At 41.1% G+C, this 19,816-nt stretch overlaps 1 protein-coding gene across 2 annotated transcripts in view; it reads left to right on the forward strand.

Annotated features, from left to right (window-relative positions):
• Positions 1 to 19,816, forward strand: part of PLXNA4 (plexin A4) — a 1,056,784-nt gene that overhangs the window by 785,389 nt on the left and 251,579 nt on the right. For both annotated transcript variants that reach the window (XM_077264448.1, XM_077264449.1), the window contains one exon: positions 18,105 to 18,204. In XM_077264448.1, coding sequence (XP_077120563.1) covers positions 18,105 to 18,204 — 100 coding nt within the window. The remainder of the gene's footprint in view (positions 1 to 18,104; positions 18,205 to 19,816) is intronic.

Here is a 19,816-nt window from a genome sequence, read left to right on the forward strand (position 1 = left end):
GCAATGATCTGATTGTCACCTGTGTGTCGCAGAGGCAATTGAAGTACTGCAGCTTCTAGTCTCCAATGGAGACTATTGAAGCATGAAAAAAGTAAAATAAAAATGTTTTTAAAAATATAAAAAAAAAAAAAGATCAAAGTGCAAATCACCCCCCTTTTGCCCCATTCAAAATAAAACAATAAAAAAATCAAATACACATATATTTGGTATCACCGTGTTCAGAATCGCCCGACATATCAATATAAAAAAATAACCCAATCGCTAAATGGCTTAATGAGAAAAAAAATTTAAAATATCAGAATTATGTTTCTTTGGTCGCCGCAACATCGCAATAAAATGCAATAACATGCGATCAAAAGGTCGTATCTACCCCAAAATAGCATCTTTAAAAACATCAGCTCGGCACACAAAAATAAGCCCTCACCTAGACCCAGATCATGACAAATGGAGATGCTACAGGTCTCGGAAAACGGCGTCATTTTTTAACTAAATTTTGGATTTTTTTTTTCAACACTTAAAAAACCTAGAGATGTTTGGTGTCTATGAACTCATAATGAACTGGAGAATCTTAATGGCTGGTTAGTTTTAGCATTTAGTGGACATGGTAAAAAAAAACAACAACTGTGGAATTGCACTTTTTTTTTGCAATTTCACCACACTTGGATTTTTTTCCCCATTTTCCCATACACTCTATGTTAAAACCAATGATGTTGTTCAAAAGTGCATCTTGGCTAAAAACAAAAAAGTTATGGCTCAGGGAAGAAGGGGAGCAAAAAACAAAAATGCAAAAACGGAAACACCTCTGGTCGTGAAGGGGTTAAACATTGATTTCTGATTAGAATGAGAAGAATATGGTACTAATGTTTTTCCTGTACTTCTGTGACAAACAGGGAAAATATCATACTGATTCTAATTGTTGTCTCCAAATATAAAACATAAACATACTATCTTATTTTTTACAAACTTGCCTCTGATACTCTCTTGTTACATAGATGATATTTCTGTCCATCGTGTACTTAAGAGTTAGCATCAAAGGCTGGGGTGTTCTACTGTCGCCTTATTCATTTTGACATCTGCAAAGAATTTGTTCGTAACAATATAGACCTGAAGAAGTGAGTTCATCCTTTGAAATCTTGTCTTAAAAATGCAATGTTATTTTTGGCCTTTCTCTGAATATCTGTCTGCAATACTCTACTATGTACTGTATACATATTGTGACAAGTGGACTTAGGCTAGGGCAGAACTAATGCTGTCAGCATACATTGTTTGTCTATCATATCCATACTGAAACAACCCATGCTTGTTATTTGTTTTTATATTTGACAATTTATCATATTTTTAATGAAGCTCTACTTGGGTACAGCCATGATTAGCGGCTACAAGCTAAACACATATGGTTAGTTACTCTGCATGCATCAGACGCACCCTCTCCAGCGCTGTTTTGTTACTCCGATCATCGTGCCCTCACTCTCCAGTGTAAGCTTGATAAAAATCCGCCTGACCGTAACGTTACTCTGAAATTGGAACACTTCATTAAAATAATTTCTTTACAAGTGTCCCATTTTGAGTACCAAATTCCTTTCTGTATTATATTAATTAATTGGGACACTAACTGAGCGCCAACCACATCTAGGAGTGCCGCACTTCCTAACTATGTTGATGACTGTACTGTTGCTGGCTGATCAACATCAACATGTAGTTCCTGCCTCATATAGTTATCAATGACCTGTCATAATACATTTTATACCCTTCTTCTCTTTGCTGTCTCTTGATTTGGTAAGAACTAGTAATAGGTGTCAGTTTTGAAACTCAGTTTCATGTTTCTTTTTCTATTTACCCCACAAAAGGGGTTCCTCACCCACCAAAAAATAGGTTTTCCATAAATAAAAAGGAGCTGATCTCCAGTACTCGATTGCGGAAACTACAAAGCATAGCAGAGCAAAAGAGGTCTTTATTGTATACTGTTTGCATCTTGCAGATGCCGGAGCCGGTAACAGTCGAATGGTGGAGGTGCCGGTATCCGACCTCCACTGATCTAATTTTGATGACTTGTACTAAGGATAACTCATCAATATAATAGTATTGGAAACTCATTTAACCATCACGTAACACATAATTGTAATAGTATTAATAAAACCTATATTTCTTGGAACATACAATTATTACTGCTACAAGTCTTCATGTTGCCACCTACAATTGTCCAACATGATTCATAGTACATGTTAATACCATAAATTTACCTGTGTTTTTGACATACAGAACACAGTTTTCTTTAGGTTTAGACTTCACTGCCGTGCCTAAAAATTTAACAGTCCATCTTCAGCCTCAGTCCGCACTTATGTGTCACGTAATATTTGTCGTCAATCATCTCAGCCATTAAATAAGAACCTCTTAGCAGGGTTGTCAAAACAACAAGTGGCAGATGGGCAGCAACATAATATTCTGACAGGTAAATTTACACAGTAAACTTCTTCTAGATAGATTAATTGTCAAGGTCAATTTGAAATGATTGATTAATGAATCATTTGGAAGAGAAGGAAAATAATTGAGGTTTGGGGTCAGTTGGGTCAGAAGCTTGCATTTAATCATGTGCTGCTTTTTAGAATTATTGTCATTAATTAACTCTAAGCGTTCCTTACAGCTGAGATGATGTGCATTGAATCCTTAAAGTATCAGATTTAGGCATTACCTAAAAAACATATGAAATTATGCATAGAGAAGCATTGACACTTATCCATCTACTTACTTAAGAAAAGTAATCCTGAAAAAACAAGTATTGGAAATTTAGGCTAATATTACATAAAATATTTTTATCATTTATATCTGGGAGTGCTGTGCAATAATACTAGAATCTTCTTTGATGACATTCTGATGGGGAAGTGAATATTAGTAGTAGGGAATATATTACATCAGCCTAATAAATGGATACAGAGTATCCAAGCACACCACTCACAAAAGAGAGTAATAGAAAAGTAACACATTTTATTGAGACACAATTACCGTGTCATAAATAACATGTAATTGTACTTATTAAGAGGAAAGGATTTTTTTACCCAAGCATAGTGCACAAAGTAGGATAGAGGGAATACATCCAGGCTCTGGGATCATGTGGCTTATATGAAGACACCAACACATTAAAGGGAACCTGTCACCCCCAAAATCGACGGTGAGCTAAGCCCACCGGCATCAGGGGCTTATCTACAGCATTCTGGAATGCTGTAGATAAGCCCCCGATGTAACCTAAAAGATGAAGAAAAGAGGTTATATTATACTCACCTGGGTGGGCGGGCGGTCCGATCCGATGGGCCTCTCATCTTCATAGGATGACGTCCTCTTCTGGCCTTCACGCTGTGGCTCCGGGGCCGGGAAAGGTCAGAGAGGCCCGGCGCCTGCGCACTGCAGTACTTTGCTCTGCCCTCAACAGGGCAGACAAAGTACGCCTGTGCTGGAGCCGTAGCATGAAGACCAGAAGAGGACGTCTTCTGATGAAGATAAGAGGTGCCGGACCGTGACACCCATCGGACCTGACCGGGATCGGGACCGCCCCTGGGTGAGTATAATCAAACCTGTTTTTCTCATCTTTTAGGATACATCGGGGCTTATCTACAGCATTCCAGAATGCTGTAGATAAGCCCCTGATGCTGGTGGGCTTACCTCACCCTCGATTTTGGGGGTGACAGGTTTCCTTTAACATGCATAGTAAAAAACATAGCCAAACTGGCCGTAAGGAGCACTGTGCAAATGCATAGAAAGTTAGTAAGCACACAATAGCCAACACATACCCATATAGTACGCTCGTCCTCAATATCGCAAAAGCCCCGACGCGCATTTCGCATACCGCTTTCTCAAGGGGAGAATGTGCATGTCATGTCTCAAAGAGTCCCGGTTTATAAAGCATTCATACTCACATAGTGACCAATGCTGCATCGCGCACAGCACCGCCGCCCCCGGTCCCAGGTGCATCAGCCTCCGGCACTCAACTTCAGCGTGCGGGGAGGAAATCCTCCATGATGTGACTTTCACAACGCCGATGATACAAGAGGCCTTAAGCAAAATGTCGGGTTCCATTTACTAAAGAGATCCATGTTTAATGAGTAACAAACATAAAATCTGCCATGTAAAATGTCTACATTCAATGTAGGATGAAAGATGATGCAAACATTTGAGGTAGACTAGGGTATAAAAGTAGTGATCGGACATAGAATAGTGTGAAAGGTCTACAGTCTAATGACAAGGAAACACAGACTGGTATGAATGAGGAAGGTCCTGAAGAAAATGTTATCTCATCCACTATCAAAGGACAACACTGTAAATAATTACAGGCTAGGAACCTGATGTGACCACTGAGTGCAACATGACAGTTCCCCATGTTAGCACAATGTAAAGCAGTGTTTTTTTAGGATTAGAAAGTCCTGGATATAGCTGTTTGTTGTAGGTGGTAAGAACTGGCAAATTGGGAAAACAAAAATTATAGAAAAATGTCAGATGTAAATGTCATCTATTTCATTCCATCTGGATGTTTGTGCATACAGGCAGATGTAACAGGCGACCCCTCTATGGGGAATAGACCATATTTGTTGTAAGATCATAATAGATCAGAAAGCAGAAAACTGAGTTAAACACATGTTAATGTCTGTAGGATCAGTTCTATTGATGAATAATCTGTGTGCGTAAACCCAGCTTCATGTTTTAGAATGTTATTGCCCAATAAGCAGCTGCACAGAGATCATGGAGCTGCAGGAGTGGAGAGTCAGTTGTCAAAGACGTCCTGACTCCTGGCTGTGAAGGCAGAGATGGTTTATTATCAGGCAGGAGGCTGAATTTGGGGCAAAAATGTCAGTCTCACTTACAGGAGAAATCATCAATATTAAAGATGTATGTAAATGCTGAAATGCCTCTTAAAGGGCTTTAGTGACCTTATAGGGGACACAATGTTTGAAACAAATGAAATAAAAAATAAATTAAAAAATGAAGACGCTAAATAGTGGGTATCATGAAAAATCCAATCATATTAAAGCTTGCAAAACACAAAGAAAGAACACCAATGACTGAGATCACTGAAAAAAGCACCACGTTGTGCCACTTCCCCCAGGGGGCTTTGTGATCCAATATGGTATTTATTTTTGTGCTCAGACAAGTCACTGCTTAATGTTGGATTTTACATTTCTAGCTTTGGTTATTCAGCTTTAATACATGCATGCTGTATACACTATGTTCATGCTGTCTGGTCCTCTTTCACTGACTAACGACCCTTGTTTACATGAGATAGGGGCTATTTCTAGCCACTTATTATGAGCCAGATTAGATTTTTGCATGTACAGTGGTGCTTTTAATGTGTTTTTTAACAATTTATGTTATTTCCTTGTGTTTTGCTTTGAAGCGTTAATAAAATTGTATTTTTCACGATAGCCCGCTAGTGTGTGCTAATGTTAGTATAGTTTCCCTTTAATTGCTTAAATTGGTGAAACAGGAAATAGGTTTTAGGGGCAGCGGTGAATTCATTTAAAGTCCTACTCTGTGCCTGGTCTGAATAACTATTCATCATATGGAGGTCTCACACTTGGCTGCCCTTAGTGTTTTGTTAAGATGTCTTTCTAAAGAATCCAGCAGAGCCTCCCGGGAGCAGATACCAAGTGCAGGGTCAGTGTCTGATAATGACAGAAAGTTGGCAAGTACAGAGTTTCAGCTCCCTGTGGTAAGAGGAGCGGTTGCTCACATAGCAAAGGATACAGAATAGTATGTGTGCAGAATAAATTGCCAACAAAACTAAGGCGCATTCCATGTGTTTGATAGATGTATTCTTTTTATTCATTTAGCTTGCCAACTTAACTGTAAAATGCCATTATTCTTGCCCCCGAGTATGGGTGCTGACTTGCCAATACCGGTTAAATAATGCATAAGGTAAAGTTCAGAGCTGTAAATCTGGTATCACTGTACAGGTGCCGGCTTCAGAACAAGACATCCATTACCATTATCCTCATGGACTGCACAGTCTTGGAGTAATCTGTCGGTAGACATTCATTGTAAAGCACTGGATATATTGCTCGTGCACTCATATATTGGTCTTTTTTATAGTTCACTTTAGAATCAGTACATAAGGTAAATAATATAAAATGACTAAAAAGGAACATCACATTTCTTTATTAAGTACTTCCAAGCCTTTAAAACTATTTTACAGCATCAAAACTAAGTTTTTGTTATATTTTTTTTTTTATAAATGAAAGCTAAGCATTTCCACATGTACAGAATGTGGGATTATGTTTATCCCAACTCTTCTTTGTTTGTCAGTTTACTTCCGAAAATAATGACAGTAAAGCTTTTATTCACCCATGTGCGTCCCATATGCAAGTCTCTTCTCTGCTTTTATCATCTTCATCAACAAGCAAATAAACTAAAACTTGGTATGACAATCAGAGAACTGTATGTTCTTAAATGCCGCAAAGGATTTCAAGTTAACAAAAAAAAAAGATACATTTTTGACTCATTAGTAAGAGTTTTTTGCATATTCTTTCTTCCCTTCATTCAACTTGTATAGTGGGATATATACAGGGACATGGTCCTTACATATGTTTCCTGAACTTATGGCATAAAGATTTAAAATTACAGTACATGCCTTGTGGTCACCCATTAACTGGTACTGATAATAGTTAAACCAGGTAGTATTCAGTTTTTGCTTGTCCTATATTGTCCCACCACTTCTCTCCTAGCAGTGACCAGTACCCTTGGATTTCTGTTCATGGCGGACAGCATGTGACCAATAGGTTCAGTTATTGGCTACAACTGTCACATGTGGTATGACTCAAAAATTATGGGTTGTCTGGATTTAGGGTATAAGTCTGCACTCACCTTTTGTGACTGTAGACTTGTGAATCCTCACAGTTCATATTTGCATACTTTCAGCCACATTCTGACTAGACATGTCCAGTTTTGTTCAATACACTTTGATTGAGCGAGGCTGCACATGTCTAGTCTGCATGTGACCACATGTCAGCAAATCACTTATTTGCGGTCACATGCCCACCGCTCCTGGCGTGAGCACCGGAAAATCCCCACAGCATGCAGTACATACAATGTGAAGATTCACAAATCTTCAGTCATATAAAGTGTCTGCAGACTTGTAGTTTAAGTCTGGATAACCCCATTCCTTTTCTTTAAGATAGTGATCAAATTTACTACTCTGAGAGCCACTTCTCCCTTGTGTTTAATTTTCTATATTTTTCTAAGAGAAGGCAGAATAAAACAGAGTAGAGAATAAGGCAAGCAGCATTGTCTAAAGAGCTGTCCCAAGTCAATGTCCTCAGTTTGTGGACCCTATTAGGGCATATTAATGGCGTAAAAGTGGATAACTACTTGAGACCCCCTCAATAGCCCAAACAGGGTACTACTACTAAAGGAGGTCTCTGCTCTGGAGAACTAGGCATGAATATGTTTAACTGACAGCAGTGATTGCCGAGAGAGGGCAAAGCTAATACAGCAGCTAGAAACAAACCATATAAAAACTAAATGACTAGGTCAGTGGTCTTTTGAATCATCCCAAGACATAAAGTGCAGTTAAAAATAATTTAACATTTTGGAATTCTAATGAGTTTGTTAAGAAATACCGAGGTTGGCACTATGTGATGGGCTTTCTAGTAAAATCTAGCAATGAGCCGCTTCGTGTAAAAATAGTTTGAGACTCTTCCCCAAAGCAATAGTTATTCTAAAAATATGAAGTATTCAGCTGAAGTGAATTTACGTTGGATTTAATGATCCTGCTGTATGCGTAAAATATTAAATCTCCTCATTCATAGCAGGGTGATGGAGGTGCATGGATACAGTATCCCACTGAAGGGGGATTTTGAAAATATTTTCTGCAATGAAAACATTTGTGTGTAGAAAACTGCCGAAGAAGATTCTATAAAAAAGTGAATATTATTATTTGTGATAAAAATGTGAATAGTGCTTATTTATGTTTGGGAGACATACTGCATAATGTAATTTTCAATGTAAAAGGTGGTGGAGTAAGAATGGGCTCCACTAAGGAAAGTATAGTATTCATACTATAACTGAGGAGCAATTCACACTGTATTTACACCACAAGAATGTATGTTGTTCTAAGGTAAAGGAAGAGGTTAGGTTGTGTTCTATGATGTCATAGGAACAGGCCTATAGGCTGTGCTGTATTAGTCAATATTAATGCTGGTCAATATTGATATGTTGGGCTATAAATAAAAAATACTTATTACTGATTTGATCATATCATATTGTGAATGGTTAAAATTTTGCTGACATTTTTTGTTACTGCAAATAGCCTCCAGAAAGGAAAAGGACTTGAAATCTAGTGCCACCTATTAGCTGTCACTATCCTAAAAGTCAATATTGAACCTGTAATGAGCCTTGCCAAATGACTGAGGATAAGAAGCCAAACTAGACACACCAGTTGCAGATACTTGTGTCAAGGTGTTTGCCCCTCATTAGTGCAAAGAAGGATGTCTGAGTTGGCTGTGAGAATAGCCTCTGCTACATACAGGCGATGATCAGATCACCTGTATGTAGCAGAATACTTCATTTTCTATGAGCACCGACCACCGTGAAGTGCTCATAGCAATCCGGCACTGATAACCATAGAGGTCTGCAGGAAACCTCTGGTTGTCATGCCAACCCATCGGTGACCCGTGATCATGTGGCGGGGTCACTGATGGGCGGATTTCCAGCATGATTGCCGGAAACGCATGGTAAATGCCACTGTCAGAGTTTGACAGTGGCATTCAACAGGTTAATAGCCGCAGGTGGAATGTGATTCTGCCCATGGCTGCTCTGGACACATGTCAGCTTTTCAAAACATCTGACATGTGCGGGAAAAGGTGTGGACTCAGCGCTGGAGCCCACATCATAGGGGGAGACACGACATGCGCAATACTAGTATGGTGCATGTCGTGAAGGGGTTAAAAGTTTGGGCACCCCTGGTCAAAATTACTGGTATTGTAAACAGAAAAATATTTAGAATTGAGAGTCCTCGGTGGTTGATACCTTTTAACAGCTAACTGAAAAGATGGTAACAAATTGCAAGACTACTCAGGCTTCTTCATCAGGCATAGACTAAAAGAAATTCTGGAGAATCACATATTTATGCACAAAACATCACAGAAAAAAAAAAAGAAAAATTGAAAACCAGATTACAAGAGCCACCAGAATATCAAAGAATCGCCTACTACATTACAAAGCTAAAGAAGAAAATAACCGGGTGCCTCTAGTAGTCACCTACAATCCAAATCTGGAGGTGCTAAGGGGAGCTGCACGGAAATTACAACCTTTACTACAAAAAGAGGATGTCTTCTACAAATGGATAATGATGCTAAACACATGTCAAAATACACAATAGACTACCTCAAAGGTGCAAGCTGGTCCTCAGTCCCCTGATCTGAACATTATTGAAAATTTGTCACTAGACCTCGAAATAGCAGTGCATGCAAGGCAACCCAGGAATCTCACAGAACTGGAAGAATTTTCCAAAGAAGAATGGATACAAATTCCTCAAACAAGAATTGAATGACTCTCAGCTGGCTAGAAAAAGCGTTTACAAGCTGTGATGTTTTCAAAGGGGATGCTGCTAGGTATTAACCATGCAGTTTGCCCAAACGTTTGCATTGGCCCATTTTCCTTTCTGTAATTTTTAAAATGTAAAAGATAAAACTTATATATATTTTTCATAGAATACAAAGGAAATGTGTCATCTTTAAATATAGGCCTTTTAGAGATCAGTGCCGTTCCTGTCACTGAAACCGAATGCTTCAGAGGAGAATAAAGTTCATTTTCTCCCTGCAGAGTTCTGGTAAGTGCAGGTGCCGGGCAGGTTAGTGACGCTATTATCTTGAAGATTAACCCCATATCTTCAGGTTAATAGCATTCTTTCTGGTGACAGCTTCCCTGTAAAGAATTAGGTGGATATTTTCTCTGGGGGCCACCTCTGTTCAACTCACCAGACATAGTACTTCAGTCACAGACTGGAATACATTTTTGGTGTAAGTTATGTCATTTGAAGAAGTTGTTGGTGTAGGGTTTGGCCCATTGTCCGCCTCTTTTAGTGGTTCTAGTGGGCACTGGTTGTGAAAATAACAAAACACAACTTTTTTGTGCAACATTGAGTTGCACTACAATTTTGCAACTTTTCAAAATGTTTTATGCAAAAAATCTGGTAAACAAAGATTAGAGAAGCAGTTATGCTGCGCTGCTGCTAAATAAATAAGTAATCCAAGGATCTTGATAGAAAGAATGCAGTACAGTTTATTCTCTTAGCCAGGGCCGTATTTAGAGTTTATGCTGCCCTAGGCACTTTTCGTGCTGCCTCCCTCATTGGTGAGTACGACTAATGCAGACACTGTCAGCAGTGACTTAGACTATCTTCACATCGGCGGTTTTTGCCATTCGCGGCAGATCCAGCAGTTTTTCCACATCTGCCACATAACGCATCACTTACGGCAACACTGCGTTCGGCCTCATTCATTTCCTATGGGACTTGCGGATATGTGCAGCACTTGCGTTTTTTTCACGATCCAGCAAATGCGGTACTTACAGCAACGGAAAAAAAACGCTGCTAGCAGTGTTTTTTTGTTTCACCGCATGTGCAAAACCACAAGTGCCGCACATGTTCGCAAGTCCCATAGGGACTGAGTAAGGGGTCCAAATCTATGTATATGCCCATGTAGCTCTTTCAAAGACAATTCCAGCAATATTTTTACATGTTCAGTCCATTTATCTGCAATCGTTTTGCATGCATATGCAAATGAGGGAGTAGATCTGTTACTCCAGCTCTATACCCGCTCAGTGCCACCTGTTCCTGATCGACTTACAGCTCTTTTTTCCAGAAGGAAACACAGCATAGAGGCTGTCAGTGAAGCAAAAGGAGGTGGCACTCTGCGGGAAATATGGCTGGTGTGATTGAGGGTTAAGATCCACCATAGTCGTTAGGCATTATTTATATATCAATTGAAATGCTGATTTCTGAACAAGGAAGAAAGGGACTGAGCATATAAAAGGTATTTATGTCTTTGAAAGAGCTACATGTTTCCACGGTCAGGATCCACTGCGGGTTGGACACTGCGTTCAGCCACAGCGTCCAGATGTTACAGCATAGTGGAGGGGATTTTATGAAATCCCATCTCCGCTATGTGTTCAAACACGCAGGGGGCAGACCTGCGTAACCGGACATGCGGCACGTTTTTCTAGACCACAGTATGTCTATATACTTGCAGAGACGTTCCGTCTCCGCAAGATAAATAACACAGTTCTATGAATAGGATTTGGTGATTCCACACGGTTCAATGAACACATGCGGAATCACCGTGCGTACAAAAGGAGGTGGCGCTTTGGGGGGAGCTGTATCCTCTCTGCAGTGTTTCCTGAACGTGGAAACAAAGCCTTAGGGTATGTACACAGGTTGCAGATTTGTAATTTTTTTGCACAGAATCTGCATCTCCTAATGCAGGTAAATATCAGCGCGTTTTTTATGTGATTTTTGATGCATTTTTTCATGCGGATTTGTATACGTTTTTGTAGGCTAACTAAAGATCTATTATTTAACAAAAAAAAATTGTGATGTCATTTCTTGTCCAACCTCTTCATTTACATACTCCATTGAAGAATAATGTTTACACACAGACAGATAGATAGATAGATAGATGATAGATAGATCTATAGATAGATGGATAGATAGATAATAGATAGATATTAGATAGATAATAGATAGATGGATAGATATATCTATAGATAGATGGATAGATAATACCAAGCCCGATGTTTAGTAATAAACATAATAAAATGGTACATAGAGAGTTAAAGACACACACACACAAAATCTGCGTTAGGCCGGGGTCACACTTGCGAGAAACTCGCACAAGTCTCTCACCTCAATACCCGGCACTGTCGCCGGCACTGGGACCGGAGCGTTCAGCTACATAGAAATACATGCAGCCGCACACTCCAGTCCCGTGTTCCGGCGACAGTTCCTGGTATTGAGGTGAGAGACTAGTGCGAGTTTCTCGCAAGTGTGACCCCGGCCTTAAACACAATATGTTTAATTTAAAAATAATAAAAAAATGGCATGGGCTCCCGCGCAATTTTCTGCACCAGAAAGGGAAAGCCGACGGCCGATGTTTATAGCCTGGGAAGGGGTTAGTACCCATGGATCTTCCCAGGCTATGAATCTCAGGCGCAGCTGTATATTTAGCCTTTACTGGCTATTACAAATAGGGGGACCCCCCAAAAAATGACATGGGGTCTCCCTATAATTGATAGCCATAAAGGGCTATGCAGACAGCTGTGGGCTGATATTCATAGCCTAGAGAGGGGCCATGGATATTGCCCCCCCCGGCTGCAAACACCAGCTCTCATCCACCCCAGAAGATGGCACATCTGTAAGATGCGCCAATTCTGGCACTTAGCCTCTGTCTTCCCAGTGCCCTGTAGCGGTGGCATATAGGGTAATAAGGGAATAATGGCACTTTTGATTGTAAGGTGACATTAAGCCCAGTTAGTAATGGAGAGGCGTCAATAAGACACCTATCCATAACTAATCCTATAGTAGTGAAAGGGTTAAATAAAGACACCGCCAGAAAAAAGGATTTTAATTTTCTTAATTCCACCATACTTACAACCACGCCTAATTCCCCGAAGCCATCGATCACCTGTAAAAAATAAAAAAATCATAAACCAAGAAAAATGCTCCCTCGTCCGACACAGTCCAATTAATAACGAATGTCCCACGACGATCTCCCATATAGAGCTGTCATTGCACTATAGGCCTCCAGTGACACACTGACAGGAGACAATGACTCCTGCAGTGTTATCACTGAGGGTTCAATGGCCTCTCACTTTACGACACTGCTGCATGAGAATTTCCCCATGCAGTGGTGCTGCAAGCGACAGTGTGAACTCTGCACTCACAGTGGCTGAGGGATACAGTGCGGAAGGATACCTTCCGTCATTGTATCCCGGAGCCCCTGGAGAGCAGTCGCTTCTGCCGATATTACAGCTCTGCACGGGACATCATCGTGGAACACTCATTATTAAATGGATTACATCGAATCAGGGAGTATACTGTTGGTTTATTATTTTTATTTATTTTTTTTTACAGGTGATCAAGGGCTTTGGGGATTAGGTGTATAGTGAGTATATACTGTATGTTGTATGTACTGCATGTATAGATGTGTATTTTTTAACCCTTTAACACAGTAGCTGGATGATGGGACCACTACTGTCCCATCATTCGGCTACCTGTCATTGTAGCAGGCATAGCCGGATGGGACTATTTGTCCCATCGGACGATACCTGACACACACACAGCCCCACACACACATACACAGCCCCGCACACACACACATACAGCCTCGCGCACACACACACATACATACAGCCCCGCACACACACACACACCCTACAGCCCCACACATGGCACACAAATACACAGCCCTGCACACCCATACACAGCCCCACACATACATACAGCCCCACACACATACAGCCCCACACATACAGCCCCACACACACATACAGCCCCACACACACACACGTACAGCCCCGCACACACACAGCTCCACACACAAACAGCCCTGTGGGCCGCAGACACAAATACAGCCGCGCACACACACAGCCCCGTAACACACGCACAGCCCTGCACACACACGCACATACAGCCCCACAGGCCGCACAAACACACACACATACAGCTCTGCTCACACACACAGCTCCGCACACACACACAGCTCCACACATACACACACAGCTCCACACACACATACAGCTCCACACACACATACAGCTCCACACACACACACACAGCTCCACACACACATACAGGTCCGCACACACACACACACACACACACATACAACTCCGCACACACACACAGCCCCGATCGCACACACACACACACACATACAGCCGCACGCACTCACACACACACGCAGCAGCAGCACTGGCAATGTTTGCTCCCAGGACCCAGTGTATTATACACCCCCACTCACTCTCTGGGTCCATGTCCTGGCTGGAAGCAAACATCAAACAAACCTCAAACATTCCAGTGCTGCTGTGTTTGCATGGCTCCTCCAGCCTCAGGCACTGCAGGCAGAAACGAGGCTGAGGAATCTGAGGGAAGGGGTGAGGACTGTGAGGTGAGTAACAGACAGAGCCGTGCAGCAGGCAGTGTGCGGCGGGAGATCATTACAGACAGTACACTACTTACTGTGTACTGCTCTACTTGCGAGTCCAGGCCAGCAATGTGAGTCCAGGATAGGACCCAGGGTCGGGAGACAGGGCGCCACAGTTCCACCTCAGCAGTCACAGTCACCTTCTGACCGGGCACCAGTGAGGCTGTGAGCAAGGGCATCACTGTGTCTCAGCAGGGGGAGATGGGAGAGTCGGCACCAGCACCACGTGTTCTGGCTGCTGCTCTGCCGCCCCCTATCTTCAGGAACGGACGCACTGGACAGACTAATAAAAAAATAAAAAATATAAAAAATAAAAAGAAAACCTTGCTCAGGTGCTGCCCCCCTGCCTTTTCCCGCCCTGGGCACGTGCCCTCAATTGCCTAGTGGCAAATACGGCCCTGCTCTCAACAACACATTTCAAAGTCTATCTGACGTCTTCATCAGGAGAAACCACATAGTCCGTTTTGTTCTTTTACTTTTTTATGTTTTTGTGTGCTGGCTACTTCCTATCATGAAACATTATGTCACTGTCCACATCCCAGCGCTGTTGGGCGCTGAGTTATGTGACTGAAGAAAACATTAGCACTATCTGAAGGAGCCTCAAGAGTTTTACTTATTTTATTAAACAAAGTAACTTTTTTGAAGTTTGTAAAGCATTTCAATATTATTGTTACTATTGCTATGTAAAACTGTATGCTTCTTTTTTTTTTAAATAGTATGTCATGTATTTTTATATCAAAATTATTATTAAAAAACAAAATGAATAATCTTTTACTTTTCAAACTGGTAAGTAGAACAATGTTAGATGTATGTGTCCCGTCCTTTTAGGAAGAGTTTATAGCATTTTTCTTATCTTGAGAGGTACGAATACAATGAACGATAACACATATATACACAGCTGTTAATCACAATAGGCAATGTCACAGCTGACTCAATTTTTCACAATGATCTTTGCACATGCTCATTAGATGCTTTAATACAAAAGATAGGGTATGAGTCTGCTCATTGCTGCTAATGTACATGTGAATTTCCTGAAACAACAGGAAGTTAAAGTATAAAAAAAAATAGTGGCAAGTTTGAAAAAAATCAGTATTACTATTGTTTTAAAATAAAGATTGGGATATGGAAAATATTAACCCCTTTCTGACCTCGGACGGGATAGTACGTCCGAGGTCAGAACCCCCGCTTTGTTGCGGGCTCTGGCGGTGAGCCCGCATCAAAGCCGGGACATGTCAGCTGTTTTGTACAGCAGACATGTGCCCGCAATAGCAGCGGGTGGAATCGCGATGTGCCAGCACCTATTAACTACTTAAATGCCGCTGTCAGCGCTGACAGCAGCATTTAACTAGCGCTCCCGGCCATATGGCCAGAAATGAGCGCATCGCTGACTCCTGTCACTTGATTGGCGGTCAGCGATGCGTTGGCATATAAACCAGAGATCTGTTAAAGACCTCTATTGTTGATGCCAGATTGCTGTGAGCGCCACCCTGTGGATGGCGCTCATAGCAATGCTGTAATTCTACTACATAGGAGCGATCTGAGGATCGCTCCTATGTAGCAGAGCCAATCAGGCTATGCTAACTTCTAGCCTCCCATGGAGGCTACTGGAGCATGGCAAAAGTAAAAACATTTAAAAAAAAAAATGAAAAAAATGTATATAAAAGTTTAAATTACCTCCCTTTTGCCCCATTCAAAATAAAGCAATAAAAAAATCATATATGCACATATTTGGTGTGGCCGTTTTCAGAATCACCCGATCTATCAATAAAAAAAGGATTAACCTGATCGCTAGTGTTGAGCGATACCGTCCGATACTTGAAAGTATCGGTATCGGAAAGTATCGGCCGATACCGGCAAAGTATCGGATCCAATCCGATACCGATACCCGATACCAATACAAGTCAATGGGACTCAAGTATCGGACGGTATTCCTGATGGTTCCCAGGGTCTGAAGGAGAGGAAACTCTCCTTCAGGCCCTGGGAACCATATTAATGTGTAAAAGAAAGAATTAAAATAAAAAATATCGCTATACTCACCTGTCCGACGCAGCCGGGACCTCAGCGAGGGAACCGGCAGCGTTGTTTGTTTAAAATTCGCGCTTTTACTTGGTTACGTGAGGTCCCGGCTTGTGATTGGTCAGGGCGGCCATGTTGCCGGGACGCGGACCAATCACAGCAAGCCGTGACGAAATTACGTCACGGCTTGCTGTGATTGGTCCGCGTCCCGGCAACATGGCCGCCATTAACCAATCACAAGCCGTGACGTCACGGGAGGCTGGACATGCGCGTATTTTGAAAAGCGCGCGTGTCCAGCCTCCAGTGACGTCCCGGCTTATGATTGGTCACGGCGCCATGTTGCCGGGACACGGACCAATCACAGCAAGCCGTGACGAAATTACGTCACGGCTTGCTGTGATTGGTCCGCGTCCCGGCAACATGGCCGCCATTAACCAATCACAAGCCGTGACGTCACGGGAGGCTGGACACGCGCGCTTTTCAAAATACGCGCATGTCCAGCCTCCCGTGACGTCCCGGCTTGTGATTGGTTAATGGCGGCCATGTTGCCGGGACGTCACTGGAGGCTGGACACGCGCGCTTTTCAAAATACGCGCATGTCCAGCCTCCCGTGACGTCCCGGCTTGTGATTGGTTAATGGCGGCCATGTTGCCGGGACGTCACTGGAGGCTGGACACGCGCGCTTTTCAAAATACGCGCATGTCCAGCCTCCCGTGACGTCACGGCTTGTGATTGGTTAATGGCGGCCATGTTGCCGGGACGCGGACCAATCACAGCAAGCCGTGACGTAATTTCGTCACGGCTTGCTGTGATTGGTCCGCGTCCCGGCAACATGGCCGCCCTGACCAATCACAAGCCGGGACTTCACGTAACCAAGTAAAAGCGCAAAATTTAAACAAACAACGCTGCCGGTTCCCTCGCTGAGGTCCCGGCTGCGTCGGACAGGTGAGTATAGCGATATTTTTTATTTTAATTCTCTTTTTTACACATTATTACATTAATGTTGTTGCGATACCCGATACCACAAAAGTATCGGATCTCGGTATCGGAAATTCCGATACAGCAAGTATCGGCCGATACCCGATACTTGCAGTATCGGAATGCTCAACACTACTGATCGCTAAACGGTGTAGTGAGAAAAAAAATTGAAACACCAGAATTAAGTTTTTTTTGGTCGTCGCAACATTGCATTAAAATGCAATAACGGGCGATCAAAAGAACGTATTTGCACCAAAATGGTATCGTTAAAAACGTCGGTTCGACACCCAAAATATAAGCCCTCACCCAACCCCAGATCATGAAAAATGGAGACGCTACGGGTATCGGAAAATTTCCCAATTGTTTTTTTTTTTTTTTTTAGCAAAGTTTGGAATTTTTTTTTTACCACTTAGATAAAAAATAACCTAGACATTTTTGGTGTCTATGAACTCGTAGTGACATGGAGATTTATAATGGCAGGTCAGTTTTAGCATTTAGTGAACCTAGCAAAAAAAGACAAACAAAAAATAAGTGTGGGATTGCACTCTTGGAATTTTTTTCCCGTTTTCTAGTACATGACATGCAAAAACCAATAATGTCATTCAAAAGTACAACTTGTCCTGCAAACAATAAGCCCTCAAATGGCCATATTGATGGAAAAATAAAAAAGTTATGGCTCTGGGAAGGAGGGGAGCGAAAAACGCAAAACCGAAAAAAGCTGGGGTCATGAAGGGGTTAACATTGCCACATTTTTTCCAAAATTTAATTTAACACAAAAGCCTGATGTAAACAATAGGCTGTTTTCTGATGACACCTTCGCTTTAAGAATAATTTTTTAGTTTCATTTGTCATGTTTACTGTCTTATTAAATGTTGGAATGTAAATGATTTTTTTTTCACTTGGTTAATTCATATTTCTCCTTTCTAGGTGACCATCATATTGTCCAGCTCCAACTTAAGTCCAAAGAAACTGGGATGACGTTTGCCAGTACAAACTTTGTTTTCTATAACTGCAGTGTTCATAACTCGTAAGTATCATGTGTAATAAATATGTAAAGCAGTAGTATATGTATGGTATATGTTATAGTCATGTCATGTTAACATTTGCATTAAATATACATTGGATGCTATATGTAGTCATGGGCCAATGAGACAATGAATAATTCAGTATCCTTTTTCATATTGTTTTTATGTTGTGTCTTTTCCTTATTTTGTTTGGTTTCCATGACAATCAGAAACCTAAAAGGAATTGTTATATCTGACGTCCTACCCATGTGCCCTAAGCACCGTGCCTCTTCCTACTGCTTCATTCATATTCTCAGCTGGTCTCTATTGCATGTGCCAAAGCATTGTATGCCATTTTGGTTGTCCCTAGCAGTTTGCATCTTATCTAATATAGACAGGTTCTGTACAAATGAATCCTTATTAAATGAATTTTCACCATTGACATCAGCCATGCATATGTTAAGTAAAACCCAGTACATTGTTTTATTCTAAATTTGATATATTGTATGTGATATATGTTATTATGTCAACCTTATTACGGCCTGGAAAAGCTCTTACATAAATTAGAGCATTGCCTAAAGAATCTACTTTAAATGCAATGGTAAAATATTGATCAATGGCAATGCCGAATGCAGTCTTCAATCAAGTGCTCATCGCAGATTACATACACTGTTTTTGCAAAATATTGCCTCTGAAAGAGTCTGTATCGTGTTAAAACAGCGAAAAAAGAAATTTTTTTATAGAATCTGTAAGAAAAATAGCACTGTGTGCATGCAAGTAAAATTAAAAACACACAGGTACAATATGTGCCCAGCTGGTCATGGAGGCCTATTTATGGAACCTAACAACTTGCTTACATAGTCAGTGTGTGCATGATCCCTAACAATTTCTCTCTGAGCTTGAAAATAATTTTTCATGCATATTCTGATTATTATTATTATTCATTTTTATAGCGCCATTTATTCCATGGTACTTTACACGTGGAAGTGTCAATTATAGACAAGTACAATAAACATGAGCAAAACAAGGCACACACAAGTACAGAGAGAGAGAGAACCCTGCCCGCGGGGGCTCACAGTCTACAGGGGATGGGGACAGGACATATAGTACCAATGCAACTTTTCACACAAAAATCCAAAAAATGGCAAGGTTTGCATATACAAAGCTGATGACTACTAATGAAAACTAGAATATGACCATGTTTAAACATAACTTGATTCAATACATAGCTGAAAAGAGGTTGATCATTAAGAGTTTAAAAAAAATGATAATTCAAATGAAATATTGTAATATACTTCAAAACAGAACACTTTTTGATTGTACCATAAATGGGATATTCCCACTTCCAAGGTCCTATCGCAATATGTAGCAGGTGTAATAATAATAATATTAACAAATTCTTCCAATTAGAAATTTTATATAGTTCTTTTGATTTGTTAAGTTGATTACCCCATGTGCAGGGCACTGCAGCTTAGATATCCATGATTACAACCACTGATAGCTAACAAACTACTCACTGGCAGTATATGAGTGGTTGTAGCCTTGGATACCTAAGATACTGCAATGCCCTGCACATGGGGTAAGCGACATAGTGAATCAGAAGAACTGTACTACATTTCTAATTGAAGGAATTTG

This window comes from Ranitomeya variabilis, chromosome 5 (assembly GCF_051348905.1).
Source record: "Ranitomeya variabilis isolate aRanVar5 chromosome 5, aRanVar5.hap1, whole genome shotgun sequence".
Lineage (NCBI taxonomy): Eukaryota > Metazoa > Chordata > Amphibia > Anura > Dendrobatidae > Ranitomeya > Ranitomeya variabilis.